At 39.0% G+C, this 27,593-nt stretch overlaps 1 protein-coding gene across 1 annotated transcript in view; it reads left to right on the top strand.

The window, feature by feature from the left end:
- FBN2 (fibrillin 2) overlaps positions 1 to 27,593 on the top strand; it is a 158,197-nt gene that overhangs the window by 90,020 nt on the left and 40,584 nt on the right. The window contains exons 24-37 of the mRNA XM_061378346.1: positions 82 to 309; positions 3,107 to 3,232; positions 7,232 to 7,360; positions 12,576 to 12,701; positions 14,205 to 14,330; positions 15,149 to 15,271; positions 15,380 to 15,505; positions 17,046 to 17,171; positions 18,220 to 18,342; positions 18,613 to 18,735; positions 20,068 to 20,193; positions 22,414 to 22,536; positions 22,928 to 23,050; positions 26,992 to 27,153. Coding sequence (XP_061234330.1) covers positions 82 to 309; positions 3,107 to 3,232; positions 7,232 to 7,360; positions 12,576 to 12,701; positions 14,205 to 14,330; positions 15,149 to 15,271; positions 15,380 to 15,505; positions 17,046 to 17,171; positions 18,220 to 18,342; positions 18,613 to 18,735; positions 20,068 to 20,193; positions 22,414 to 22,536; positions 22,928 to 23,050; positions 26,992 to 27,153 — 1,890 coding nt within the window. The remainder of the gene's footprint in view (positions 1 to 81; positions 310 to 3,106; positions 3,233 to 7,231; positions 7,361 to 12,575; positions 12,702 to 14,204; positions 14,331 to 15,148; positions 15,272 to 15,379; positions 15,506 to 17,045; positions 17,172 to 18,219; positions 18,343 to 18,612; positions 18,736 to 20,067; positions 20,194 to 22,413; positions 22,537 to 22,927; positions 23,051 to 26,991; positions 27,154 to 27,593) is intronic.

The raw sequence follows: 27,593 nt of genomic DNA, 5'->3' as shown, positions 1-27,593 counted from the left end.
ATTTTCCTCTGTGCTATACATATATAGAAGCACTTATACAGCAAAGGGTAAAATTACTATTTTTTGTTGCAAACTGAGCAGATATTCGCATGGAGCAATGCTATCTGAAATGGGATGAAGATGAGTGCCTTCAGTCCATGACTGGCAAGTTTCGTATGGATGCCTGCTGCTGTGCTGTGGGGGCTGCCTGGGGCTCTGACTGTGAGGAGTGTCCTAAGCCTGGCACCAAGGAATATGAGGCTCTATGCCCCAGAGGTCCTGGCTTTTCCAACAGGGGAGATATTCTAACTGGCAGGCCATTTTATAAAGGTAAGGGTTCATTCTTGGATTTAAGAATTAATTACAGGTACACCTGTGTGCGTATTCTAAGAAAATGCCAGACTTTGTGTGTATGTTTATAATGTACTTGAGATGAGAGATGTTATAAAGATGATTACCTGAAAGAGCTGACCTTACCTATGGAAAACTCTGCGTGGTGATCAAGAGTATTACAGGAGCCTAAAAGAAAAAGGTGCAAAGTTTGAATTTGGTAAGGAACAAAGGGAAATTACTACAATAGGACTGAAGAGATTGAGCTCTCAATGATAAGAATAGCAGAAAATGTGCACCTTGGTTTTTAGGTAGTGCTTTGCAAAGACTGAGGTTCCGTAAAGTCAGGGAGTTAACATTTAAGCGTAAAATACGATGAAAATTTGGCCAGGGTTCTCTGAAAGAGAGACTGAAGAAGGATGGGTACTTTCTATGGTTTGCATAATTAATACATGATTAAAAGTGAAGTGTGTCTGTTGCATTAACATTATGTGGGCAATAACAAGGAGCTGCAGTGGTAAAGTAATAAACAGAAGCTTCTTGTCCAACTTTTACTAGATTCACTTCCTGTACAGCAAATACAAAACTGAAGAGGCTGGAAAATGTTAAGTAAGCAGATCTGAGATATTTTAGGTGACTCAGATCTGAGAATAAAACCATAATTTCTGTGTGCAGACGCTGAGGTGATCCAGAATTATTTTATTATTTTATCTGTTTTAAAAAGCATATATTCTGAAGTATTTGCATTGAAATATGTTGAGTCACTTGAGAAAACTTTAAACAGATTAGACCTCTCTTTCATTATAAGTAAGCTCTGATTTTCAAATATTATTGTTTTCAGGCAAAGCTCACAGCATTCAGTGGTGCTTTACTAAACAAAAAAGGAATATAATAATTATATATAATAAATAAAAATATATAATCATAAAAATAACTTTTATTAAAATATTTAATTAGAAACAATATATTCTTAATTATTTAATAATTGTAAATTCTTGTCCACTCCAAGATTTTTGAAAGGTTTTGCTTCTTGTTTCTGCTTTTGTATTTGGACCACATTTTTCTGCCATTCACATGCAAGATATGGAAGTTTGTTTCATCAAAGATGGTTCTTGGGTAAGGACATTCATCCAGCAGATTATATCACAGTGTGAAAGAAAAGCTTATTAAAGTTTTTAAATGCTGTTGGGGGAGTGCATATGAGGGAGGCTGACACAGGAAAAATCTTTATTTGTCCTGTGCAAGATCCTTTAACATCCTGTGTTATCCAGTGCTCCAGCAAAATGGATTTAGAAGAGAAAAAACATTTCATTTGATAGTCTACAAAAGAAAAGTTACCTTTTTTTTTAAACGGAGCTCCAGATTCCATTGTGGCAATCACAATTTAAAAAAAAAAATTGCAATTGACCAGGTTGTAGTTGCATCTTTTACAAGCTGGTTGAGGAACACCATGAATATTCACTGTGTTAGAAAGCAAAACAGAGCACAATACCCACACTGGCATCATAGAATTATGGAATCATAGAATGGTTTGGGTTGGAACGGACCTTAAAGATCATCTTAAAGTTCCAACTTCCTGCCACAAACAGGGACACCTTCTACGACATCAGGTTGTTTAGAGCCCCATTCAGCCTGGCCTTGAGCACTGCCAGGGATGGTTCATTCATGTTCATCCATGTTCAGCAACCTGTTCCAGTGTCTCCCCACTCTCAAAGTAAAGAATTTCGTCCTAATATCTAAACTAAATCTACCCTCTTTAAGCTTAAAGCCATTCTCTCTTGTCCTGTCACTTCCTGCCCTTGTAAATAGTACCTCTCCAGATTTTCTTGTAGGCCCCTTTTAGGTACTAGAAGGCTGCATCATGGTCAAGAGTCTCAGCTAGGAAATTTCACTAAATTTGGTTATTGATGATGCATATGAATTGGTTTGGTTATTGGGAAGCAAAGAAAGCATAAACAATTCAAAGGTAGGGGAACATCTTTTCTCCCCTCCCCGAAGCTTGGCTTTAGCCTAGCGCCTCTCCTCCACCCTTCCTGGTGTCTGCCTCTTCCTGTCCCATGGATGAGGCTGTTAGCAGCACAGGGCCTTAGAGACACTGTGACAGTGTCCCTTTGTCACCCATTGTTTCTTAGTCTTTTCTCTTACTGCTTTTTTCTTCTTATTTATTTCCTGTGCCCTGTCATGGGCTCCTCCATGAGACAGAGGCCCTCAGGGGTGTTCCTGCTATAGCTTGGGTTGTCCACAGCCCGTGCTCCTTCAGGGTGTCCTCGCCCCAGTGTGGATCACTCGTGTACTCATGTATATGGATCACCCATAGATCATGGTCATTCAGGGATATCCTTACCATAGTAGGGGTTGCATGTGGGTCACAATCCCTCAGAAGTGTCTCTGCCTCAGAATGCACCCTCCATGAACCACTGTCCCTCAGGGTATTCCTGGCTCTGCTTGGGTCATCTGCAGGCCACAGTCCCTCAGACATATCTCTGCTGTGACATGGGTCATCCACAGACCTCAGGGATGTCCCTACCCTGTTGTGGATCTTCCAGAGGCTGCAGTCCCTCGCAGGTGTCTGTGCCCTGAAACAGGTCTTTCAGGGCTAGCAGTCACTCAGGGGATTCTCCTCAGAAATTAAGTTCTGCCTTCCAAGAGTGCATCCACATTCCTGTTTCCAAGAGTGCCCTTTCCTGATTACCTTATTGCCACATTTTTTCATTCTGTGAAGAAGGAACAGGAAATTTCCATTAATTATATACATTATTGCTTAAGGATGAACTTTTCTTTTGTTTTTATTTCATAGATATCAATGAATGTAAAATGTTTCCTGGTATGTGCATGAATGGTAAATGCAGAAACACAATTGGAAGTTTCAAATGTAGATGTAACAGCGGGTTTACTGTAGATATGGAGGAAAGAAACTGTACAGGTAAGTCTTCATTTTCCACAGTTTTTCCTAGAATCAAAGAATAGCCCAGGTTGAAAGGAATCTCACAAGATCATCTGCTCCAACCTTTTATGGGAAAGAGAACCTAGATAAGATTATCTAGCATCCTGTCCATCTTGGGAACATCCAGTGATGGGGAACTCTGCCATGTCCCATCGGCATTTTAAAGGAACTTGAACTTGTTGACTGGCTTGGTGATCTGTAAACCTAATGTCATTCATTAACTAATTTTTAAGAGCTTAATCTTTGGACGGAATGGACAACTGTCTTAAGTTTCCCTTTTAGAAAGTGATTCTTTTATAAATTGAACATTCTTTTTGTACATGTACATTAGGATTTTTTTAAAAGTTGTTAAAGATACTTAGGTCATGTTCATACAACTTGAAAAATTGGTAAGTATCAACAGTGAAGCCAAGTTCAATGTTTTAACATACAGCTAAACTTAATTTATGTTCCTTACTTTATGGACATTTTATTGCCAAATAAATTTACAGACTCCACTACAAATTAACTTTCATTTAGATTTCGTAACCAAGCACACACAGAGGCACCTCTGTATCACAGTATCACAGTATGTTAGAGATTGGAAGGGACCTCAAAAGATCATCTAGTCCAATCCCCCTGCCGGAGCAGGAACACCTAGATAAGGTTACACAGGAACGTGTCCAGGCGGGTCTTGAATATCTCCAAAGAAGGAGATTCCACAACCTCCCTGGGCAGCCTGTTCCAGTGTTCCGTCACCCTCACTGAGAAGAAGTTTCTTCTCAAGTTTAAGTGGAACCTCTTGTGTTCTAGTTTGTACCCATTTCCCCTTGTCCTATCATTGTTTGCCACTGAGAAGAGCCTGGCTCCATCCTCGTGACACTCCCCCTTTATATATTTATATACACTAATAAGGTCACCCCTCGGTCTCCTCTTCTCCAAACTATAAAGACCCAGCTCCCTCAGTCTTTCCTCATAAGGGAGATGCTCCACTCCCTTAATCATCTTAGTTGCCCTGCGCTGGACTCTCTCCAGCAGGTCCCTATCCTTCTTGAACTGAGGGGCCCAGAACTGGACACAATATTCCAGATGAGGTCTCACCAGGGCTGAGTAGAGGGGAAGGAGGACCTCTCTTGACCTACTAACCACCCCCCTTCTAATACAACCCAGGATGCCATTGGCCTTCTTGGCCACAAGGGCACAGTGTCGGCTCATGGTCACCCTGTCGTCCACCAGGACCCCCAGGTCCCTCTCCCCTACACTGCTCTCTAACAGGTCGTTCCCCAATCTATACTGGAACCTGGGGTTGTTCCTGCCCAGATGCAGGACTCTACACTTTCCCTTGTTATATTTCATCAAGTTACTCCCCGCCCAACTCTCCAGCCTGTCCAGGTCTCGCTGGATGGCAGCACAGACTTCTGGTGTGTCGGCCACTCCTCCCAGCTTAGTGTCATCAGCAAACTTGCTGATAGTACACTCAATTCCCTCATCTAAATCGTTGATGAATATATTAAATAATACTGGTCCCAGAACCGGCCCTTGAGGCACTCCACTAGATACAGGCCTCCAACTAGACTCCGCCCCATAGACTACAACTCTCTGACTTCTCTCCTTCAGCCAGTTCACAGTCCACCTCACTACCCGATCATCCAGACCACACTTCCTCAATTTAGCCGCAAGGATGCTGTGGGAGACTGTGTCAAACGCTTTGCTGAAGTCAAGGTAGACCACATCCACCACTCTGCCATCATCCATCCACCGTGTTATTTCCTCATAAAAGGCTACGAGATTGGTCAAGCATGACTTCCCCTTGGTGAAGCCATGTTGACTGCTCCTCATAACCCTCTTATCCTTGATATGCCTTAAGATGGCACCAAGGATAAGGTGTTCCATCACTTTCCCTGGAATGGAGGTGAGGCTAACCGGTCTATAGTTACCCGGGTCCTCCTTCTTGCCCTTTTTGAAGACAGGAGTGACATTTGCTTTCCTCCAGTCCTCAGGCACCTCTCCCATTTCCCAAGACTTGGTAAAGATGATGGAGAGCGGTCTAGCAATGACCTCCGCCAGTTCCCTCAGCACCCGCAGGTGCATCCCATCTGGACCCGTGGATTTATGGATGTCCAGATTGCTCAACTGGTCTTTAACCCATTCCTCATCGACTAAGGCAGACCGCTCCGTTGACCTATCTTCATCTGAGGTCTCTGTAATCTGAGTACATCTGAGGTCAGATGTAATACTGAAATCCATTCAATGTTAAATCTGTATTTGTATTTAATATAAAAGTTTGATATTTTGTTTTTTACTGCCTGGAAAAACTAAAACAGAAGATAAGCATGATAGTTTTCTGATTATGAGAACCCAGATGCCTGCATTGTGGGTTTCTCTGAGCTGAAAATGAAGGAAGTTTTGTTGTACCACCGCAGCGTCCATAAAATAATATGAAGTGTGGGTGGTAAGGCACGTTAACTGAGGTTGGTCTGGGTGTTAATGTTGCCCTAACTGGTGATTTCCTTGGTTTTATAGTGATTGTATTGATGAGTAATGCATTTAACAAATTTTGTTTCTAAACTAGCAAGAATAGGTCAGAAAACTTCTCCTTACAAACGCTTTTTTTTGGTTCCGTTTTCCATTGAATGTTTGTTCTGATTAAAATGTTCCACTGAGCAGCTGTAGAGAACTTGGTTTTATTAAATGGAAGACTTTAAGATTTTTATATTTTTTAGTTATTTTTTAAATTAGCAACAATATGTTTTATAAAGCTTGCAGATACACTGTAACATCCCAGGCCCAGCACATCCAACGCCTCCACACATCTGTATTTGAGGACTGAGCTGTCCTCTCCTGGCAGAAACCTGGCTGTGGGGAGCGGACATAGAGGAAAAGGAGACTATTGCATGTGGTGAAAAAGAACTGTTTCAAATCTTTAACAGATTCTTTAGTTAGCCTTATGCTTGCCTATTTTTCTTCAACCATTTACACAAATGAGTCTGCTGCCCAGCTTACCAGCATATTGCAAACATATAGATGCTCCTTTCCGATTCCTTGCTCCCTGGCCTTCTTGGATGACAGAACCAATCCTATGCTTTATCTTGGACTAATGTCTTCATTGTTTTAAGTATTCTGTTATTCCCTGTGCAGACTTCATGGTTTCTTAATATGTGAAAATCAATGACATAGCAGTTAATGAAGCTGAAGAGTATAGTGGAGAACATGAAACAAAGGCATTGAACCCTAGTTCACCCCAAACAGTGTGTGGGCAGTAGAGTAAGGAAGACAGAAGTCTTAGAATATGGGAGGAGGTAGTAAATAGCAGGGTCTGCAGTTTTTCTTTCTAGTCCTCTCCTTCAGCACTGGCCTGTCCCACTGGATCATATCCGTATTACAAATTACTGCTTAGCTTCCTGCCTCACTAGCAGTGTGTATTACAAAAAGCTCTTCCTTCTTTTTACCTTCTGCAAACCTGCTAGTTTTCCATAGTAAGTTTCATTCAATGTTAGTTAGTAAGATAACCATGGAACTGTAAATCTGGCTTTCAAAGGTACTACTTTAATTCCTAATAGAAAGGGCATATGTAAGCTTACAATGCTATTACTGGATAAATGTCTTCATAATAAGCCTTTTAATATCAATGACACTATAGTCATGGAGTCAATTGGTACCTCTGTATTTATAACAACTCAGAATTTATTACAGTTGGTAATTTCCATAGAAATCTAACCTTAAATTACACTTAATGGAAGCCTTAGTTTAATCTATAGTTGAGAGCTTTTAAGGCACTGCTCTATGAATCTTTCACAAACTTATAATTTATATTCATATCTCATATTCACATAAACAAATATTCTTTTAAATATTAAACATATTTAAATTTTGGCAGTTGATTTATATGCAACATATGATTTCTGTAGAGTTAATTTATAATGGCCAAGTGTTTACTTCTGTGAAAAGCAGGACAACCTTAAACTTTGATTTTTCTACCTTTCCATTACTATAAAATAGACATCGATGAATGCCGGATCTCCCCTGACTTATGTGGAAGTGGTGCTTGTGTGAACACTCCTGGAAGCTTTGAGTGTGAGTGCTTGGATGGTTATGAAAGTGGATTTATGATGATGAAGAACTGTATGGGTAAGTGTTGCCAGGGTGACCTGGAGTCTATCCATTTACCATACAAAGCCTGACTGTAGTCTATACGATATGAGCTCTGCTCCATTGAACACTTCATACATATAATTATTGTGACTTTTTGAACAATTGAGGCAGATATTGCTGCAGATATAAGCTATGCATATAGCTTTGCTTGTTCTTTCTGCTAATTACTTTTACATGTCTCTTTGTAGGTATTTTAGAACGGCAGCAACTATTCATTCGTGTAGTTTAAAAGTGGCTAATGAGATATCCGAACATTTGGTAAAGTTAGGAATAGAAGGCTGGAATTTCAAAAGTTGTGTGATTCACTTTTCCTTGATTCTTCCAGTAGTCGAGAACTTTTGGGAGCATTTCCTGAAAAATCACCTCTCTAATCTGTCTAAAGTTGTAAGAATAGATATGGAAAAACCAGAAGATACTAGTCACCTTAAAAACGAGTTAATATTGTGGAGTACTTTGTGAAATACATAATGAAATATATAATGAAAGTGAAAACTCTTGAGATTTTCACCTGAAAGAGGCTGAAAGGGTCCTCCTCCTTGCCCTTCTTAAAGACTGAATTGACATTTCCTCTTCTCCCAGCCTAAAGATCCTTGTGTAATTTCCATGACTTTTCAGAGATGGTCAAGAATGGCTTAAAAATGACATTGGCCAGCTTCCTTTCAGCACTCATAGGTCTTGATGTCTTTTGTCAGCAGTTCCCTACCCTCATTTCCCCTCATCTTTCTGCTGCTGCTATTAGACCCTTAACATCCCTTACAAGGGTGAAGTCCTGGTGACTTTGGCTTTCCTAACCCAATCCCTGCATACTCAGACAGTGTCTTTGTATTTCTCTTGCATCACCTGTTCCTGCTTTTAGCTGTCTTATATTTCCTTTTTTGTGTTTTAAGTTCTGTAAGGAGCTTTTGTCCACATTAACTGAACCCAAATATGTGGTCCTACGCCCACAGGCCTCCTGTAACTTTTACTTAATATCCTGCAAACTGTGATGATTTTAAACTCTAAAAGTCAGCAAAAAATCTTTGCCTGATTCAGAGATGAACATAACAAAGAATCTAAACCATGGAAGCTGAATAGCCTTCATGAGAGAGAGAGAACAATGCAGAGAATCATTACTGTATGGTGAACATATATGATCTGTAAGGCAGAGGCAGGGAAGCAAGACGTATAATAAGCAGAGCGAGGAGATAAGACAAGAAATCACTTCTTGAGGGCGTTTTGCAGGAACTAAGAAAGGGAAAGCGTAGTATTTAACGGAAACATTTTGGAGCTGCAAGGACTATCCAAGCAGAATAATAGTGAAAGAGATGCTGAATTCTGTCATCAGGCAGATTCTGCCCTCATGAATAACCTGCAAAACCTAGTGATATACTGGCCAAATTATCAGGCTAATGAAAGATAACACTAGTCTGCCTGTTGAGTAAAAGTCTATAGTTTCAAGGGTAGGTAGTCATAATGCTTCCTGGAAGTCCAAAAATTTGTGTGCTTTTTGCACTTTGAATTTTTAAACCTTTGGTCATATTTCTCTCATCCACATCTACAGCATTAGCTGTTTTTTTGAGGTTTGTGAGTCAGTCAGTTTGCCATTATAAGGTTGTAGTAGTTTAAAACCAGTCAGGCAGCTCATTCACTCACTCCACCCCTTCTTTCCCTCCCCCTACTCCTGGAGGGACAGAGAGGAGAATCGAAAAGGATGCAAATCCCATGGGTTGAGATAAGAACAGTTTAGTAACTAAGGTATAACACAAATCACTACTGCTACCACCAATAATAATAATGATAAGCGAAATAACAAGGGAAGAGGATACCACACCTCATCACCAGGCGACCGATAACTTGCCACCCAAGCCCGACCAAGCACCGAGCGATACCTCCTCCAACCCCACCGTGAACTAGCCCTTCCAGGTAACTCTCAGTTACATCCTGGGCATGATGTGCTGTGGTACAGAATAACTCTTTGTCTAGTTTGGGTCAGGTGTCCTGTCTCTGCTTCCTCCCGGCTTCCCCTCCTCCCTGGCAGAGCATGAGGCTCACAAAGTCCTTGGCCAAACCAAAACATCAATGTTATCAGCTCTGTTCCCAGGCCGAAAGCCAAAACACAGCACTGCACCAGCTACCAAGAAGGAGAAAAAATGACTGCTGCTGCTGAACCCAGGACAAAGGTATAACAAGCATATTACAAACCACACAACATATTCAGAAGTTATCAAACTGAATATCCATTCAGTTTAAAGTTTACACATACATCCCCATTAACAGCATCCACAGACAGCAATTTTAATGCATACATAGGTGAGTGTCTCGTTGCATTAAGAAGCACTTTTTTCAAAATTTCATCACATTCATACATTATTTTAAATGTCAACTATTCAAGCAATTGCTGTCTTTTCTTGTGCCCTGTGTCTCTTAGGATACTTAATTTTGAATTCTTAATTTCTGGTTTGCTTGAGGGGGAAAATACCCATTTTTAGAGTTAGGAAGTATAGTTTTTTATTTGGTCTGTTAGGCATTATAGGAGGAGTGGCACTGCTTTAATCGTAGAATCATAGAATAGTTAGGGTTGGAAAGGACCTTAAGATCATCAAGTTCCAACCCCCCTGCCATGGGCAGGGACACCTCGCTCTAAACCATATTACCCAAGGCCTCGTCCAACCTGGCCTTGAACACTGCCAGAGATGGAGCATTCACAACCTCCCTGGGCAACCTATTCCAGTGCCTCACCAACCTAACAGGAAAGAATTTCCTCCTTATATCCAATCTAAACTTCCCCTGTTTAAGTTTTAACCCATTACCCCTTGTCCTATCACTACAGTCCCTAATGAAGAGTCCCTCCTCAGCATTCTTATAGGCCCCCTTCAGATACTGGAAGGCTGCTATGAGGTTTCCACGCAGCCTTCTCTTCTCCCGGCTGAACAGTCCCGACTTTCTCAGCTTATCTTCATATGGGAGGTGCTCCAGTCCCCTGATCATCTTCATGGCCCTCCTCTGGACTTGTTCCAACAGATCCATGTCCTTTTTATGCTGAGGACACCAGAACTGTGCACAATACTCCAAATGAGGTCTCATGAGAGCAGAATAAAGGGGCAGGATCACCTCCTTCGACCTGCTGGTCACACTCCTTTTGATGCAGCCCAGGATACAGTTGGCTTTCTGGGCTGCAAGCGCACACTGAAGCTGGCTCATATTCATTTTCTCATCAACCAACACCCCCAAGTCCTTCTTTGCAGGGCTGCTCTGAATCTCTTCTCCCCCCAGCCTGTAGCTGTGCCTGGGATTGCTCCAACCCAGGTGTAGGACCTTGCACTTGGCATGGTTAAACTTCATGAGGTTGGCATCAGCCAACCTCACAAGCGTTGTCATGTTCCCTCTGGATGGCATTCCTTCCCTCCAGCGTATCAGCCGAACCACACAGCTTGGTGTCATCAGCAAACTTGCTAAGGGCGCACTCCATCTCACTGTCCATGTCAGCGATGAGGATGTTAAACAAGACCGGTCCCAACACCATCCCTGAGGGACACCACTCGTTACAGGTCTCCAGCTGGACATTGAGCCATTGACCACAACTCTTTGTGTGCGGCCACTCAGCCAGTTCTTTATCCACCGAGTGGTCCATTCATCAAATTGATGTCTCTCCAATTTAGAGACAAGAATGTCATGTGGGACAGTGTCGAACGCTTTACACAAATCCAGGTAGATGACATCAACTGCTTTACCGCTGTCCATCAGTTCTGTAGCCCCATCATAAAAGGCCACCAAATTGGTCAGGCAGGATTTCCCCTTGGTGAAGCCATGCTGGCTGTCACCAAGCACCTTGTTGATTTTCATGTGCCTTAACATGCCTTCCAGAAGAATCTGCTCCAAGATTTTGCCAGGCACAGAGGTGAGACTGACTGGTCTGTAATTCCCCGGGTCATCCATTTTCCCCTTCTTGAAAATGGGGGTTATATTTCCCTTTTTCCAGTCGTCAGGAACTTTACCTGACTGCCGTGATTTATCAAATATGATGGACAGTGGCTTAGCAACTTCATTCGCCAGCTCCTTCAGGACCCGTTGATGGATTTCATCAGGACCCATGGACCTGTGCACGGTCAGATTTCTAAGATGGCCTCGAACCAATTCCTCTCCTCCAGTGGGCCCAAGATCTTCATTCTCACAGTCCCTGCGTCTGCCTTCCAAGACTTGGGTGGTGCAGTCAGAGCCTTTGCTAGAGAAGACCGAGGCAAAGAAGTAATTCAGAACCTCAGCCTTCTCCAAATCCTGTGTAGCTAGTTCACCCGAGAGCTTCCTGAGGGGGCCTAGATTCTCCCTAATCTGTTTTTTATTTGCTATGTACTTGTAGAATTCCCTCCTATTATCCTTAATATCCCTAGCCAAGTTTAATTCTAACTGGGCCTTAGCTTTCCTAACCTGGTCCCTAGCTTCACGGACAACATCCCTGTACTCTTCCCAGGCCGCCTGTCCTTGCTTCCACTTTCTATAAGACTCTTTTTTCATTTGAATTATCCTCAGGAGCTCCTTATCCATCCAAGGAGGTCTCCTGGCCCTCCTGCTGCACTTCCTTCTAGTTGGCATGCAACACTCCTGAGCTTTTAGCAGGTGATCCTTGAAGACCAACCAAGAGTCTTGAGCCCCCCTGCCTTCTAGGGCTATATCCCATGGAACCTTACTAGGCAGGTTCCTGAAGAGGCCAAAGTCTGCTCTTTTGAAGTCCAGGGCAGTGAGCTTGCTGCACGCTCTTCTCACTGTTCTAAGGATCTCAAATTCAACCATCTCGTGGTTGCTGCATTCAAGGCTGCCCTGGAGTGCCACATTTCCAACGAGCCCTTCCCTGTTGGTGAGCCCAAGGTCAAGCATGGCACCTCTCCTTGTCGGCTCCTCTATTACTTGCAGAAGGAAGTTGTCTTCCACACAATCGAGGAACCTCCTGGATTGCTTGTGCCGGGACGTACTGTCATTCCAACAGATGTCAGGGTGGTTGAAATCACCCATGAGAACGAGGGTCTGTGAGCGTGAGACTTTTCCTATCTGCCTATAGAGTGCTTCATCCACAGATTCCTCTTGATCAGGCGTTCTATAACAGATCCCCACAGTATTCTGAGCTCCAGATTTTGTCACATAGAGGCACTGAGAATTATTTTCTCTTTGTTACTCCTTAGAAATGATTTCTTATTTGTTTATCATGGTTTCTTCACAGATATTGATGAATGTGAACGCAACCCTCTGCTGTGTAGAGGCGGCACATGTGTGAATACTGAAGGGAGTTTTCGGTGTGACTGTCCTTCAGGACATGAGCTGTCACCAGGACGTGAGGAATGCATAGGTGAGTTTCAACTCTGACTGGTAGTCTGCAGCTTTCTGACAAGACTGGTCGTTTGTGCTATGAAAACTCCTTGTCTATGGCAAGGATGGGGTTTCAGGAATACTTTATACAAATTCATGCTCCTCCGTTATATGAGTAACTTTATATGAGTATTTTACAGATCCTCTAATATCTATCGTGCCCTTAACACTGTTGACTTCAAAGAGGAATATTTTACAAGGCCTATTAGGAATTACTTAGCAACTCCAAGGACTGTTCCACACATGGTGGCAACTTTTAAGTAAAATACATACAAGCACAATGTAAATGTTCCTACAGTCACAAAAAAAAAAAAAAAGTATTGTACCTTATTGCACAATGTGCTCTCCTTTTTGCACACGATTCACAAAAACAGTGAAAAAATGCAAAAAATGTAATGTCTATTAGCTCCTTCGTTTCTGTGTTAGGTGCGTAGTTCCTTCAAGAGCTGGTTTAAAGCAGCAGACTGTGCAGTTAATGCTCACAGACCAGAAACAAAGATAAACCTTTGGACACTGTCTTAAACATACTGTTCAGAGCTTCCATCCTGGTTTCAGGTGGGATAGAATTAATATTTTCTTAGTAGCTTTTACAGTCCTGTGTTTTGTCTTTAGTCTGAGGACAGTGTTGATAACACAAGGACATGGAACTGTTGGAACAAGTCCAGAGGAGGGCCACGAGGATAATCAGGGGACTGGAGCATCTCCTGTATGAAGACAGGCTGAGAAAGTTGGGACTGTTCTGCCTGGAGAAGGCTGTGTGGAGACCTCATTGCAGCCTTCCAGTATCTGAAGGGGGCCTATAAGGGTGCTGGGGAAGGACCTTTCACTAGGGACTGCAGTGACAGAACAAGGGGTAACAGGTTCAAACTTTAACAGGGGAAGTCTAGATCGGATATAAGGAAGAAGTTCTTTACTGTGAGGGTGGTGAGGCACTGGAATGTGTTGCCCAAAGAAATTGTGAATGCTTCATTCCTGGCAGCGTTCAAGGCCAGGCTGGACAGAGCCTTGGTTGACATGGTTTAGCGTGAGGTGTCCCTGCCCATGGCAGGGGGGTTGGAACTTGATGATCTTAAGGTCCTTTCCAACCATAACTATGCTATGATTCTATGATTCTGTATTTTAGTTGTTGCTAAGCAGTGCTTACTCTAAATCAAGGACTTTTCAGTCTCTCATGCTTTTTCAATGAGGAGGGGCACAAGAAGCTGGGAGGGAGCAGAGACAGAACACCTGACCTAAAGGGATATTCCATACCATGGCACGTCATGCTCAGTATAGAAACTGGGGGGATGTTGGCTGGAAGTCACCAATCACTGCTCAGGGATGGGCTAGGCATTCACTTGAATTGGAGCACACTAAGAAGGAAACCGAAAAAGCCTCAAAGCCACCAGTTTAAACTGTTACCTCTCACCCTCATTCTTTAGCATTTGAGCAGTTATTCTGCATTCTGAGTAACGGGTAATTGATACGAATAATTGTTTTCCAGATGTAAATGAGTGCTCATTAAGTGACAATCTGTGCAGAAACGGCAAGTGTGTGAACATGGTTGGAGCATACCAGTGTTCCTGTAACTCTGGGTACCAGGCTACTCCTGACAGACAAGGCTGCATAGGCAAGTGTTGTACAGTTTCACCTATGTATTTCTCCTTCAGTGTATATTGTTTCATCTTGTCTTTGTTTTTATTTAATTTCATGCCTGCCTTTGAAACTGAGCAAGACCATCTTCTTCTATTAGGCATATCATGAACCTTTACTTTAGAATATAAAGAAGGTATAAAAATATGGCTGCTGTATTGAGCACTGCTGGGTACTTTGGGAAAAAAATATTCTTCTGGTACTACTCCATTAAAATCAGAGGCTTGAGCTAATGATCAGAAAATATTGTGTGATTTCTTGATCAAGCAAGAACAACCCCGTGCATTCACATTTTCTTACTATTATATACAAATCTTAAATCTTTCATTATAGTAATACTGAATTATGTAGTCATCATCACACTGGTAGGGAGAACAGAGGTACAGAGATTTCTTTATTTGTTGGGTTTTGGTTTAAGGTTCAGTTTGTTGCTTTTTTTGGGTTTTTTTTAATCCCAAAAATATAAATTTTGCCACATTTCAAGCTTTAATTAAACCTACGTTTCTCAGGGATTTTTTTTTTCCTCTCCACATATTTGTTTTTGCACTGTTTTGCAAAACACAAAAGCAACAATGAACAAAAGTAACTACTAAAAGTGGTCACTTGTTCGTGCAAGATGAAAATGCAGTTGAAAGAGAGAAAGCTGAATAAAATTTAAATCAGAGACAGCAGAGTGAAAATAAAAATTCTGATTCATATCACTAATAAACTGTTTCATTTCCTAAGTACAATGGCAAGAGAAGATTAATTTTCCATATAAAAGTAAACTTACTACTACTAGTGTTGCTTCCACAGATATTGATGAATGCATGATAATGAATGGAGGTTGTGACACCCACTGCACCAACTCAGAAGGCAGCTATGAATGTAGCTGCAGTGATGGCTATGCTCTCATGCCAGATGTCAGGACATGTGCAGGTAGGTTTTAATATCTTAAAACTTCCAGCATGCTATCTTTATGCTGGTATTCTTTTACCCAATCTGTACCAGAGTGACAGAATTATTATCTGCATTTTTTGCTCCTAGATATTGATGAATGTGAAAACAATCCAGATATCTGTGATGGTGGGCAATGTACTAATATTCCAGGGGAATATCACTGTCTCTGTTATGATGGATTTATGGCTTCTGTGGACATGAAAACTTGTATTGGTAAGTAGCTGTATGCAGCAAATCTAATGCAAGACTAAATATCCTGCAGTTAACGTTTTAGGACAGACACACACATTGAAGAGAAATAAGTTATATGTAATGCTGAGAAAAGCTGTCATGATCTGGTTTTGTCTTTTTTAGTCTATGCTTCAGTTGGGCTTAAGATTTTCTTTTAACTTTCACTTTTATGTTATTCCACATTCTTGTTTTCAGTTTTGTGCACATATTCCATGTTTATTCTACCAACTTAAAAGTTGAGAACCAATCTCTTCAATAATTTTTTTCATATTAGCCATGGCATGTGGGATCTCTTCAATAATTTTTTTTTCATATTAGCCATAGCATGTGGCTGTAAAATCATAATCCTTTTTTAAAATTTTATACACAACTATTCTTCTGTAGGGAAACAGTACCTGATGTTAAGGTTAAAAGCCTACAATGAGAAAGTGAATTTCTGAATTTATGTAGTTGCTTTCTTTGCTAATGGCGTCATCCAATTTGTCAAAAAGCCTCTGGAGTAGCTACATTTTTTTATGGACCTAACATTACTTTCAACAAAGAACTTGGGTTTGTTTTGTTTGTTTTTTCAGCAGAAATATTTTCTGTATCTTGTATTTATTTTACAGTATGTGGAATTAGGTATCTTGGCATTAGTGTGAAACTGGAGCTATTTGAATAAAGTCAAAAAGTTGACTTAAGTGTAACTCCTAATAAGACTATGTTTTAGTACACATTTTAACCAGATCTTTAATTATAAACTATTTAGCTGCCAAATGAGGTGGATTCTGGAATAATGTTAAAGCCTTGTATTATAGTTGAAAGCCTATATTGGGGATTTAGCATGCAGTATAATGCCCTATACCACAGCTCAGATACAAACTGTATTCTTGTTTAGGAGAGGTTTATTTCCTAATGGAAAGTTTTCATCATCTATATAATGCTCAGTGAAACTGGGAAGAACAGGCGGACATCAGCAGCTAACTTTTCTCCCTCTTCAAACTTCAGAGTGCATCAAGGCAGCAAGTGCTGAGCAGCCAGATTGTAGAGCTGATGAGGAAGGAAGTCTGGCACAAGAGTACTTCTACAGTCATGCTCCTCTGTTTTTTAGTTGTGCTATTTTATTTTATGCGGGTGTGGAAAACATTTCTGTTTGCGGCTTACTACTTTTTCTTTCTATATAAATTCTTATTTGAAAGAAAAATATAGCTATATTATGATCAAAACAATTTTTTTTAAATTCTTTAAAGTGATTTTTATAAGAAGTAACTGGCTTCATAGACTAATAATTAGCATTCTAAATAAATTAGGAAACACTGTGGTATTTGGACTACACATTCATCCTTACTTGCTTTTAGGAAATTAAAAGAATACAGAATGGAACAGCTGAAATATATTATGATAAAGATTAATAAATGGCACATGTTGTAGGTTTGGACCATGCTTCTAATATTTATACCTCATTGGAAGTATTCCAGAAGAGAAAATATGCTGTTAATTGACAGTAATGTTCAACTAATAATGAATTTATGTGCACTCACAGATGTGAATGAATGTGATTTGAATTCCAACATCTGTATATTTGGGGAGTGTGAAAACACTAAAGGTTCCTTCATTTGTCACTGTCAGCTAGGATATTCAGTCAAGAAAGGAACCACTGGATGCACAGGTAAAGTAAATTTCCATCACATCTGTCATAGTGTACACATACTTTGTTTGGCTTTCAGGCAAAATAAATGCTAAAGTCTTCACACACAAGTAAGAGATTGGTGTCTCTGCATAATGGTAAATATGACTGTTTTACATTCGTCAACATGTATCCAGAGTTTGAAAAGGCACATTCCTTGACCAATAGCTATGTGATGTGACAGCCCCCTTACATAATGGTAATTCAAAGGCAAAGTTTTTTTCAGCATAGTTGGCAGAATATTTTGTGGTACAAAATATAGTTTGGGTGGGCACAGCTGCATTTGTATGAGAATTTTATCAGTATTTATTTGTCATATATACCTAATGTCTGAACTCATCTGTCAACTAAAGCTGCATGAAATGACCCTGTAGTCTAGGAGCAGGACACAGGGAAAGAAGTGAAAGAAAAGAATGAAGAAAAGTTATGGTATAAAAGGGAAAGTTTATGCCATTCTTCAAACCATGCTAACAGATTTTAGAGAATCACAGTCATCCAGTTTTAAACTCTATGAGTTCCTTTGATAGTTAAGCAATACCTTGTCTTCTGCAAGGTGAGTTCATTGCATTCAGGAAGCTAATTCATCCAAAATTATTCTCCTGGGAAAACTGACAGAATTTCTGGTATAATTTGGTCTTTAAGAATTTGTTCTGTAATCACTAAAATCCTGGGCTAATCATTTTTATGACTGAAATGTGCCTGTGCATCCAAAGCTCTCACCTCATTTTTAGACATATAAAGATTAGTTTATTAAGTGTATCTGGAAAATGGCTTTAATTTCAAACTGAAAAGCAGTTGTATCAAAGCAGACTGCTTGTCACGTTTACAAACAAAACAAAACAAAAAACAAATGAAAATACAATTGTTGCTGTTTTTTATTCATGTATAATATAAGTAACTTGCATGAACATTTGTTTTTTAAAGGACCGCAAACCCGCACAGTGGAAATAAGCAAAATGTAAAAAAAACCATAATTTGTAATATCCCAGTGCTCCTGATGAAATACTAATAGTTTATTTTGTGCTTGTAGATGTGGATGAGTGTGAAATTGGTGCTCACAATTGTGACATGCATGCCTCATGTGTCAATATACCAGGAAGATTTAAATGTAGCTGCAGAGAAGGATGGGTTGGAAATGGAATTAAATGTATTGGTAAGTGTGCAGAAATGAAAGCTTTTCTTTCTTTTTTTCTTTTTCTCTTTTCTTTTTTGTTTTAATGCTTGGAAACATTTCGTCCAAAATCATGAGTTATAACTTTAATGCTAAAATGAAATCATTTTAACCATGTATTTTCCAATGAGAACTTTGTGTATTTATGGAGAGATAAGTGTCTTTGCACTTGTGCTAGTTACCTTGATGGTTAATTGTAAGCCAAATATACTAACTGCATCTATTACTACATCTTTTGCCTCTGATGTGCAGATCTTGATGAGTGCTCCAATGGGACCCACCAGTGCAGCGTGAACGCTCAGTGTGTAAACACTCCAGGGTCATACCGCTGTGCCTGTGCAGAGGGGTTCACTGGGGATGGATTGTCTTGTTCTGGTAAGAAGCTTCAGAGAGAGCTGACATGTCACTGATTGATTGTTTCTGTTGCATGGAAGCTTTGCAAATTAGATCAAAAGCCAAAGTGCAAGAGATTGTATGTGAAAATGGCTTTTAAGATTAGGATTCCTCCCATCTGCTCACAAAATGCTAACAAAGGCAACTGATAGTTCTTCTGTGTGCCAAATTGGGCCCACTGGGCCCATTTGTTGGGTGAAGTTCCTGTCTGCTGCTGCTTCCTCCTCCTCCTCCACCTCCTTCTCTTCTTTCCAATGTTTTTGAATCTGCATGTGCTACTTGCAGTAGCAGGCTCTGTAGTCAAGACCACAGAACACCATGTCTGTGTTACGGTTCCCCTCTTACAGGCCATGTCTGTCCCTGGCAGGGAAAGCATCATCTGTTTTCACCCTCATAGTATTAGTGGAACAGGATTTGACCATTAAAAGAAATTTTAATGAGTTAAAAAAGAATTTTTTTATAGAATTTTAAAAGTTTTTTTTTAAGAAAAATAAATTACACTTTAAAAATATTGCCCATAATATTGGTCTTTAAATTTGTTGGTTAAAGTTCATTATTATTAATGAACATTGTTCAGCACACAGCAGGTGATTCAAAATTAACTGATGTGTAAAGATAATAACAGACTGTGTTTCAGATCTTCTAATTTTTAAAAAATCAGATCTGATACTACGGATTGACTAATAAAATGAAAAAAAAATCACATTGAAAAATTTTTTGGACAATCCTAAGCATATCTGGCAATATTATGAGCCTTTATAATGACTGCAATGGTGAATGCCTCATCATTCTGTTCTTTCATAGCTCTTAAAAAATTTATTTTTGGGGCATACTAGAAGAATCCCCAGTAGTGTGCAAATGGCAGTTGCAATGTTCATAATTTTCAAAGAGTATTTTCTAAAATGCATATGAAAATATTTTTTCTATTTATGATTCACATAAGAAAGTTTGCCTTTTGAATGGGTTTTGTGTCAAAGTAACACAGCAATATATGCCAGGAGACAAAATCTTGGCACTGCAAAGTATTCAACTTGTCAAACATAATAGTATTGAATCTGAAAACTGTGCATTAAAACAAACAAACAAAAAATCTATTAATGGAAAACAAGGAGTAAGGAATCATGACAGAGTGCAAATACTTATTTTGGAGATTACATGTGAGCTTTTCTGCATTCATACAGTTTCCGTCATCTTCAGATATAAATGTTTTGCTTTATACGATACTCAACAGCAGTATTATTTTGAATGCCAGGACATTATTTATATTTTCCTAGTGATATAGGTAGTTTCAAAGAGATTTTCTACCTTTTACAGATGTTGATGAGTGTGCAGAAAATATTGATCTGTGTGAAAATGGACAGTGTTTGAATATCCCTGCTGCCTACCGTTGCGAGTGTGAGATGGGATTCACTCCCACCTCGGACAGCAAATCATGCCAAGGTAAGCCACTGGTACTTCAAGTTCATTTTCTGAGTTTGGATTGGCTGTAATAAAGCAAACAAGAAGTTCTCAGCCTGGAAGCAGAATATTCAGTACGTGCTTCACCTGTAAGTAATTGCTTCAAACACAGGTTATTTTGCAGTGTAAATTATGTTGAAGGTGATTTTCATCTTTTTATAAAGTTTTCCTGGCCTTGGTCCAAAAACCCCACAGTAGAGCTTTAGCTAGGTAATTTTGTTCTTTTAATTTTTCCTCGTCCTTTTGTCACTAGTAAAGAGTGTGTGGGATCCCGTGTTTGTCACCGTTTATTTAGTGTGTTTACATATGAGACAGAAACTGCATCAAGTGACCTCATTTTAAAAGAAATGTTTTCAGGAAAATTTAAATAGGCAAATCATTGCTATGTTTGACAAGTTTGTAGCACTCCTTTAACATGTATACTGGAGACTTTTTATCATCACCTTTTCACTCTCAATATTGTAACAGTTTTTCTGAATGGCAAAAGGACTTATTATCTTTCTAGTCCAATTCAAATTCTGTTCCCTGTTGTGTTCTTATGGGGTTTCTTAGCTTAATATGAGAGAACTGTATATTAGAGAAAGTCTTCTCAGCTGGTGCTCCGAAGCTTTTTAACTTATTTCATAATTTATGGTGGAAACCTTATAATGTCTTAAGAAATTAAAATTCTTGATGAGACATAAAACCAAATGTAGTCTCTAAATTTCAGTCTATAACATGACATGTTCAAACATTCAGGTGTACATGTATGAATCAGGCTTATAGCTTTAGAAAAATATGGATTCAGTACAATAATTTTAATGCAAATAATTAATCCATTTTCTTCAGCAATCCCTTGAGATTTCAGTACATTAGCCTCGCAATAGTACAGTCTCTTCCGTAGCCTTATAAAGCTTCCTCTGAATACAGGTTATGTTCATGACCTGATTTGGAAGTCATTCAATGGCAGCACTCCAAGGTGCTTAGAAATCTGCCTTTAATTTCCAGTTTAAATTTACTCAGGACTGTTGGATATTAGGTATTTATCTCAAATTTCCTTTTCCCTTAACAATTTATATCTCTCTCCCCCCTCAAAAGTTACACCTTCTCAAATGTTCCTATAGAGAGGCATTATATCGCTTCTCAAGCTTTGGCTAAGGCAAGCAAGACAAGTTTAAAATAGATATTTCATTACTCTTATCATTTTAATATCCCTTATTTTACGCCTTGTCCAGTTTTAGTTCACTGCTCTTGAACAGAATTTTCAAATAAAGATTTAGCTGCACATTGTAAAACAGTATTAATGCTTTCCCCTTCCCTGTTTCTGTTAAAATAGCTCACTAATACATGCTAGAATTGCATTAGCCTTTTTCATAGCTGCTTTATTTTGGCAACTTAAAAGTCTTGATGTCAGACAGTACCTGCAGGGGTTTTTTCCCTGCAGTTGAAGGTAAGTAATGTAATTACTTAAATTCAACTCAGAAGTCCTTTATAATTAGCGTCTAAAACTGTAACTTTGCACTCTGTGCTGCTAATATGTAACTCCTTTTCTGGCACTGTGGTTTACAAAGTCATCTGATTTTCTGTGAGGGTCTTTCAAATTAATTTCATCCTCAGTTTACATGAGCACAGAGACAGACCTTTAGATGCATTGCAGCTCACCTATATGTTGTTGTTATATAACAGATTTAAAGTGGGCTTGAGAAAATCATAGCTAATTCTTACTTAGGTTTTTCTTTTCCCTCTATTCTTTCTTCAAGGAGGTATAAGAAACTGCTAATGCCTACTCTCATTCTTTCTTCTTAGTATACATTTTTTCCTGAGGGTAGTGTCTTTAAAATCTTCTTTGCCGTTACTAAGAAACGTTGTAGACTGCGAGGTAGGAAATTACTGGCACCTTTGTATTGTGTTATGCTTTATTCCGTTTAATGCATATTTTGAAAGAAACCTGTTGGCTTTTTGCGTTAGCATTCATTTTGAGTCAGTTTTGCTAATTTTACTTCACACTACATAAACCAGGAATAACTAACAAGCAGCTTCATGGAGAATGCCTCACAAATGCCTAGCTATAGTGTTCTATAAAAAACCAAAAGTGATTACTCACTGTTGCTTTTTTAAATATTTTTTTCAATCACATGTATCTTCATTTTCTTTTAGTACAACTGATTATAATATGAATATGGCAAAGCTTTGTAACTTTCTGTTCTTAATGTATTCCTTCAGATATCAATGAATGTGCCTTCCAGAATATGTGTGTATTTGGCACCTGTAATAATCTACCAGGAATGTTTCATTGTATCTGTGATGATGGCTATGAACTAGACCGAACTGGAGGAAACTGTACAGGTATACTTATCCTGTTCTGAAATATGTCAAGAATTACTTTTTTTTTTTTTTTTTAATAACACCAAGGTAATTTTACAGTGAGTTAAAAAAACATGCATTGTATTCTCTTACAACAATTAAAGTGCATTTTTCCCCACTAAAGAAGCAATCTGTAGAATTGCTTGTTTTGGAGTGCATTTAAGAATGGGAGAAAAAGAATGGCTTCTTAAATATGCAGCTGTAAGGAAGTTATTCCTAAATGTTTGATGAATTATTAGTACGGCTTTTTGTTCAATTTCAGCTAAAATTCACTTGCATTTGAAATTTTCTTGCCCATTTTGTCTTAGAAAGTAAAATCATTCCTCTATTCTGTTCAGTGAACGGATTTATAAATGTGACCTTTCTATTCTAGATATTGATGAATGTGCCGATCCCATTAATTGTGTTAATGGTCTTTGTGTAAATACTCCTGGAAGGTATGAGTGTAATTGCCCTCCAGACTTCCAGCTAAATCCTACTGGAGTGGGTTGTGTTGGTAAGTAAAAGCTACCTGAAGCATTACAGCCATGGTGATTGTTTTGGTGCAAATGAAGGTTGCAAGATAGAAAAATTATACCTCCACATGCTGTTTATGCTGTTATATAGTTTTCCATAGATGGAGTTAAATTATTTTAATAGGGTTTAATAGTTTCTCTAAAATACACTTTTCAAAATTTGTCAAAACACATATTATCTCCACTTCTATTCTCATAGCGATCAATAATTTTCATTTAAAACCTGAATTCTTTAATCCTAGGTATGTCTTGCATCTGATTTATGTGTTTAGCTTAAGTCTAAACTGGAATTAAAACTGGTTGTGTCACCCATTTGGCTGGAAACACAAAGTAAAAGAACATTTCACTGTAGTTTACACAATTATCCTCTTGCTTACACAGACAATGTGAATTTTCATTACTTTTTCCCCTTGCTACATGACACAGGACTGTTATGTATGATCAGCCCTGCAAACCCTGAATTATGACCAAAGAATTTAAGTGATCTCTGAAGATGCTTATGAGAATGAATTATGCTACTCTACCTGACTTTCATTTCACTAAAAAATGAAAGTTTGAGTTGGCACTCTGCTTTGGGGCCAGTAGCTGTCCCAGTGACATTTTTGGCAGGGGTCCCATGTTTCCTCAAGGAAGACTCCACACTGGAAGGGAACCTACTTATGGGTATGTCTACAAACCCTAGGCTTCCAAATGACAGAACAAGCCCTCCCTCTTTCAAGAAAAAATGTTGACTAAGAAAGTGTTAGAAAATGTCTCTCACCCTTATTTCTGTCCTGAAGAAATACTGCTTGGGCATTTTTAGTTTCTCAGCGACTCATTGTACAGAAAAAAGACTGCCAACACTTGGTTCCCTAACAAACATGGGGGTTTGGGTTGTGTGGTTGTGTGCTGGGATTTTTCAAGTTCAGCTTCATGGGCCAGAACAGGATTTCACTTACATACCTGTGAGAGTAGCTACAAGTCTCAGGTGTACGCTTACCATCTCTAGCCAAGCTGATTCTTTGACACAGTGCAACAACCACTCAGTGAACATTCAGCTTTTGGTTTTGACAGAGTCAAGCAAAGTCTCTGCTTCGCATGAAATGCCATCAGAGTAAGATAATAGAAATAAAACCCTAACCCATGAATGAAATGGCACTTTAGCATGGTTTTTTTTAGAAGCCTGTGAAAAGCTGGAGCACCATGTGCAACTAAAACCTAAAAACATATTAGTTATACTATTTTATGTGAGTACAGACATTGTTAGGTTTTGACCTTTTTTTATTTCACCAGCAGTTCATATCTGTCATATTTCTGGAGTGTTAAATGATTTTGCATGGGAAGTCAAAACAAATAGAATCGTCATTCCAGTGCAGATATGCTAGTAGTAGTTCTAGATTTGGTATGCTTTGGGTATTATCTGCTTTACTGATTCACACAGTCCAAAGAAAGAAGAACTGAATTTCTGTTTTCTTGTGATTCCTTATAGTCTCAGAACTGCAATTCCAAGTTGAAACTTCACTTACAATAATGTTTGTGTCACAGACACATAGTAAAACATCACCCAGTTTTCACTGGAAGCTTGTAGTAATTTGGAAAACAAACAAGCAAACAACCAAGGCTAGTAAGAAAAAAAACAACCCACAAAGAAACAAACAAACCAAAAAACAAACAAACAAAAAAAAAAACTGAGAAAGCATCTTGCTTCTGCAATGTACAGGGTGTGCTGAAAAGTGTTCCAGAAACTTCTCAGTAAAGGACAGCAGCTTCTGTTTCTCTTCAATAGCACTATCTCTTGCACACTTAAGCAAAAAAGGCAGAGGATTTTAAATTCCAGTTCCTTTCAGAAGAAACAGAAATATTACCCTTGGCAAAGGGGAACATGGCACTGTGTAAAAGCAGTTATTGTGAGGAGTAAACCGAAACCTAAAACTCTTGATGAACTTGGTATAGGTGCTCTGCTAGAGAATTGCCTTTGTTTCAAGGTCTATCATCTTGTATTGTTCTTAATGGGCCTGAAGTCTTGGGCTGAAGGTCTTCCAAAATGGTCGTTGTTTTTCACTTTTCCCAAGAAGAATGAAGTCGAATATCTTCTTGGCTTCTCTTAAAAAGGCCTATGTCTGGTGCTACCACAAATCAGGAGAACCGAGCAGTTCTGCTGTGAACAGGAGGTAAGTATTCACAGAGTAACCACATTTGGGTTGTTTCATCTCAGTTCCACAGTGAGAACAGGATGTGCTCTTTTTAGAAAGGCAGTTCATTTTACTCTCTTCTAACACTGTCTTAAAAAAACCTTTCCCTGGCATATGATGATCGGGGATGTGAAGTATAAATCTTGCCTCCAGAGGGATAGATACCCTGCTTGAAGTTTCTTTCCATCGGAGGCTCGGAGGTAGAGAATACATATGCCGTATTTGAGCTTTACATCAATGTGCGTTTATAGTGAGATACTGAAATTGGTCATAGAATATGTGTGGCCAAGGAAGGCGCTGCTTTTTCACAGTCTCTGGTACAGTATGCTCTTAAAAAGCCATGCAGAGTCACTCAAACTTGTCTATTAATGCTTGAATTGGAATAAATTTAAACCTACTCAAATAGCTTCAGATTTTTCTCTTGACTGATGTTAAGAACCTTTAAAAGAAAAAAAATCCTGTCTGAAAATTAGCATGAAGTTGTGTTTTTGTACCACACATATTCAACTTAACTTCAGGACTTTAAGAACAAGTAGTACCTAGCAATTGAGAAAGTTGCCTTCAAATTTTTTTCATAGATATGTCCCAAACCTCAGGGTCATTTAAAAACCCATGTCATGTCAAGACATTTATTAAACTCTGGAAATTTTGAAAGGATGAACTACTTACATTTATCACACTGTATTCATTTTACTCCATGTAAATTGCTACAGCTGTAGCATCTGGCTCTTGCTGTAGGCAGTAAATTAAAAATGTGATATTTCTTAGGAAAATATGCATTTGGGAAATCACTGAAAAATTTATTTCTAAGTTTCTTAGTTATACCATTAACAGAAGTACTAAAAATGCAAAAAGATACCGTGGCCTTCATACAGTGAATTTATAAAAAAAAAAAAAAAAAGAGTGTGTTTCTGTGCATCAAGGTAAACTTTAATAGCAAGTTAATTCACTGAAATGGTCTTTAGTATCATAACAGTACTCTTGAGGAAATTAATTTTTATCTTATTTGACTGCAGTAAGAAATATTATAATAATTGACTGTCCTCTCATTCCTTATATTTATGACTCACTGCTAGTTATTTTCCATTTATAAAGAACAAGTAGACAATATATGCAGCAGTAAGAAAACTCATAGCTCTACTTTTAGATTCCTTTGCTCATTCTACTGATGCCAGCAACTGTCTAAATCATTAAGTTACAGTTTGCGTGCAGTAATTAATTTTCATCAAACCTACTGCGCATTTATTTCATTTCAATGTTGATTTTTGAAGAATTTCTTTGCCAGTAGATGAATTCTTCCAGTGACATGACTTTGTTCTGCAATTCCACAGAAAAATATGTAAATTCTTTTAATTCTACAAGAAGAGCCATAGCCTAGTCACAGTCAGAATTCGGAGAAAAAATACTTGCAGCAAACTGCAGCAAGGTTTCTGATGTCCGATGTTTCCTGGGAAGAAAGACTGGGAATAGTGTACATGCTACATTAGAGTATGGTGTGACTTTGAAAAACATGCAAACATTTTAAACTCATCTCTGGGTACTTAGGAAGCTGAAGCTAGCCATTTTCCTTGCTGTCTCTCACAGCATCAGTAACTGTCAGTGTTCATGAATGTTTTGAGCTTCCCAGTGACTTCAAAATTACAATGCTACCTGAATTTCTGCTCCTAGATATGAAATCTTAAAATGAGCTCCTGCTGTTCCTTTGTCCTGATCATTTCGTGGAGCTTTAGTCATATGTGCTTTATTTGTAGACAACCGTGTTGGCAATTGCTACCTGAAGTATGGACCACGAGGGGATGGCAGCCTATCCTGCAACACTGAAATTGGGGTTGGAGTCAGTCGTTCCTCATGTTGCTGCTCTCTGGGAAAGGCTTGGGGAAACCCCTGTGAGACATGCCCCCCTGTAAACAGCAGTAAGGAAATGTTCTCTTATTCTGTCTCCTTGAAGATGCTAAGAAGGGACAGAAAAAGTATTGAAAACTTTAACTCTGTTACTCTACATGTATTCATTTATTGTGTAAGAAACTGATTTTCTTCATGAAGCAGTGTTCTGGCACAGTTATAAAAGAAAATCTGCCTGCTACCATCAGAGGGGTGATGCAGAGGTGTGGACCTGAGTATCAGGAGACCAGACCTTTAGTCTTCTGTGACTCACTTGGTGCCTATTCTCCCAGTAATAAAACAGTGGTAACTTTAGAAGGCACTGGACCAGGCTGATGTACTTTGTGTAGGTTTGGATATTTTATTTGCTTTTACTTTTGTCCCATTAAAAAAGAAAAAAAAAAGTAGTTGCAGATACCCTGATTTAAGAATGGAATGGATTGCATGCATCTAGCAAGAGTTTTTACTCAGC

This window comes from Neopsephotus bourkii, unplaced genomic scaffold, assembly GCF_033783945.1.
Source record: "Neopsephotus bourkii isolate Nb327-2 ecotype Australia unplaced genomic scaffold, CSIRO-AGI_Nbou_v1 NB_30, whole genome shotgun sequence".
In the NCBI taxonomy this organism is placed as follows: domain Eukaryota; kingdom Metazoa; phylum Chordata; class Aves; order Psittaciformes; family Psittacidae; genus Neopsephotus; species Neopsephotus bourkii.
Note: the sequence above shows the minus strand (reverse complement) of the source record. Positions and strands in the feature narration are given on the sequence as shown.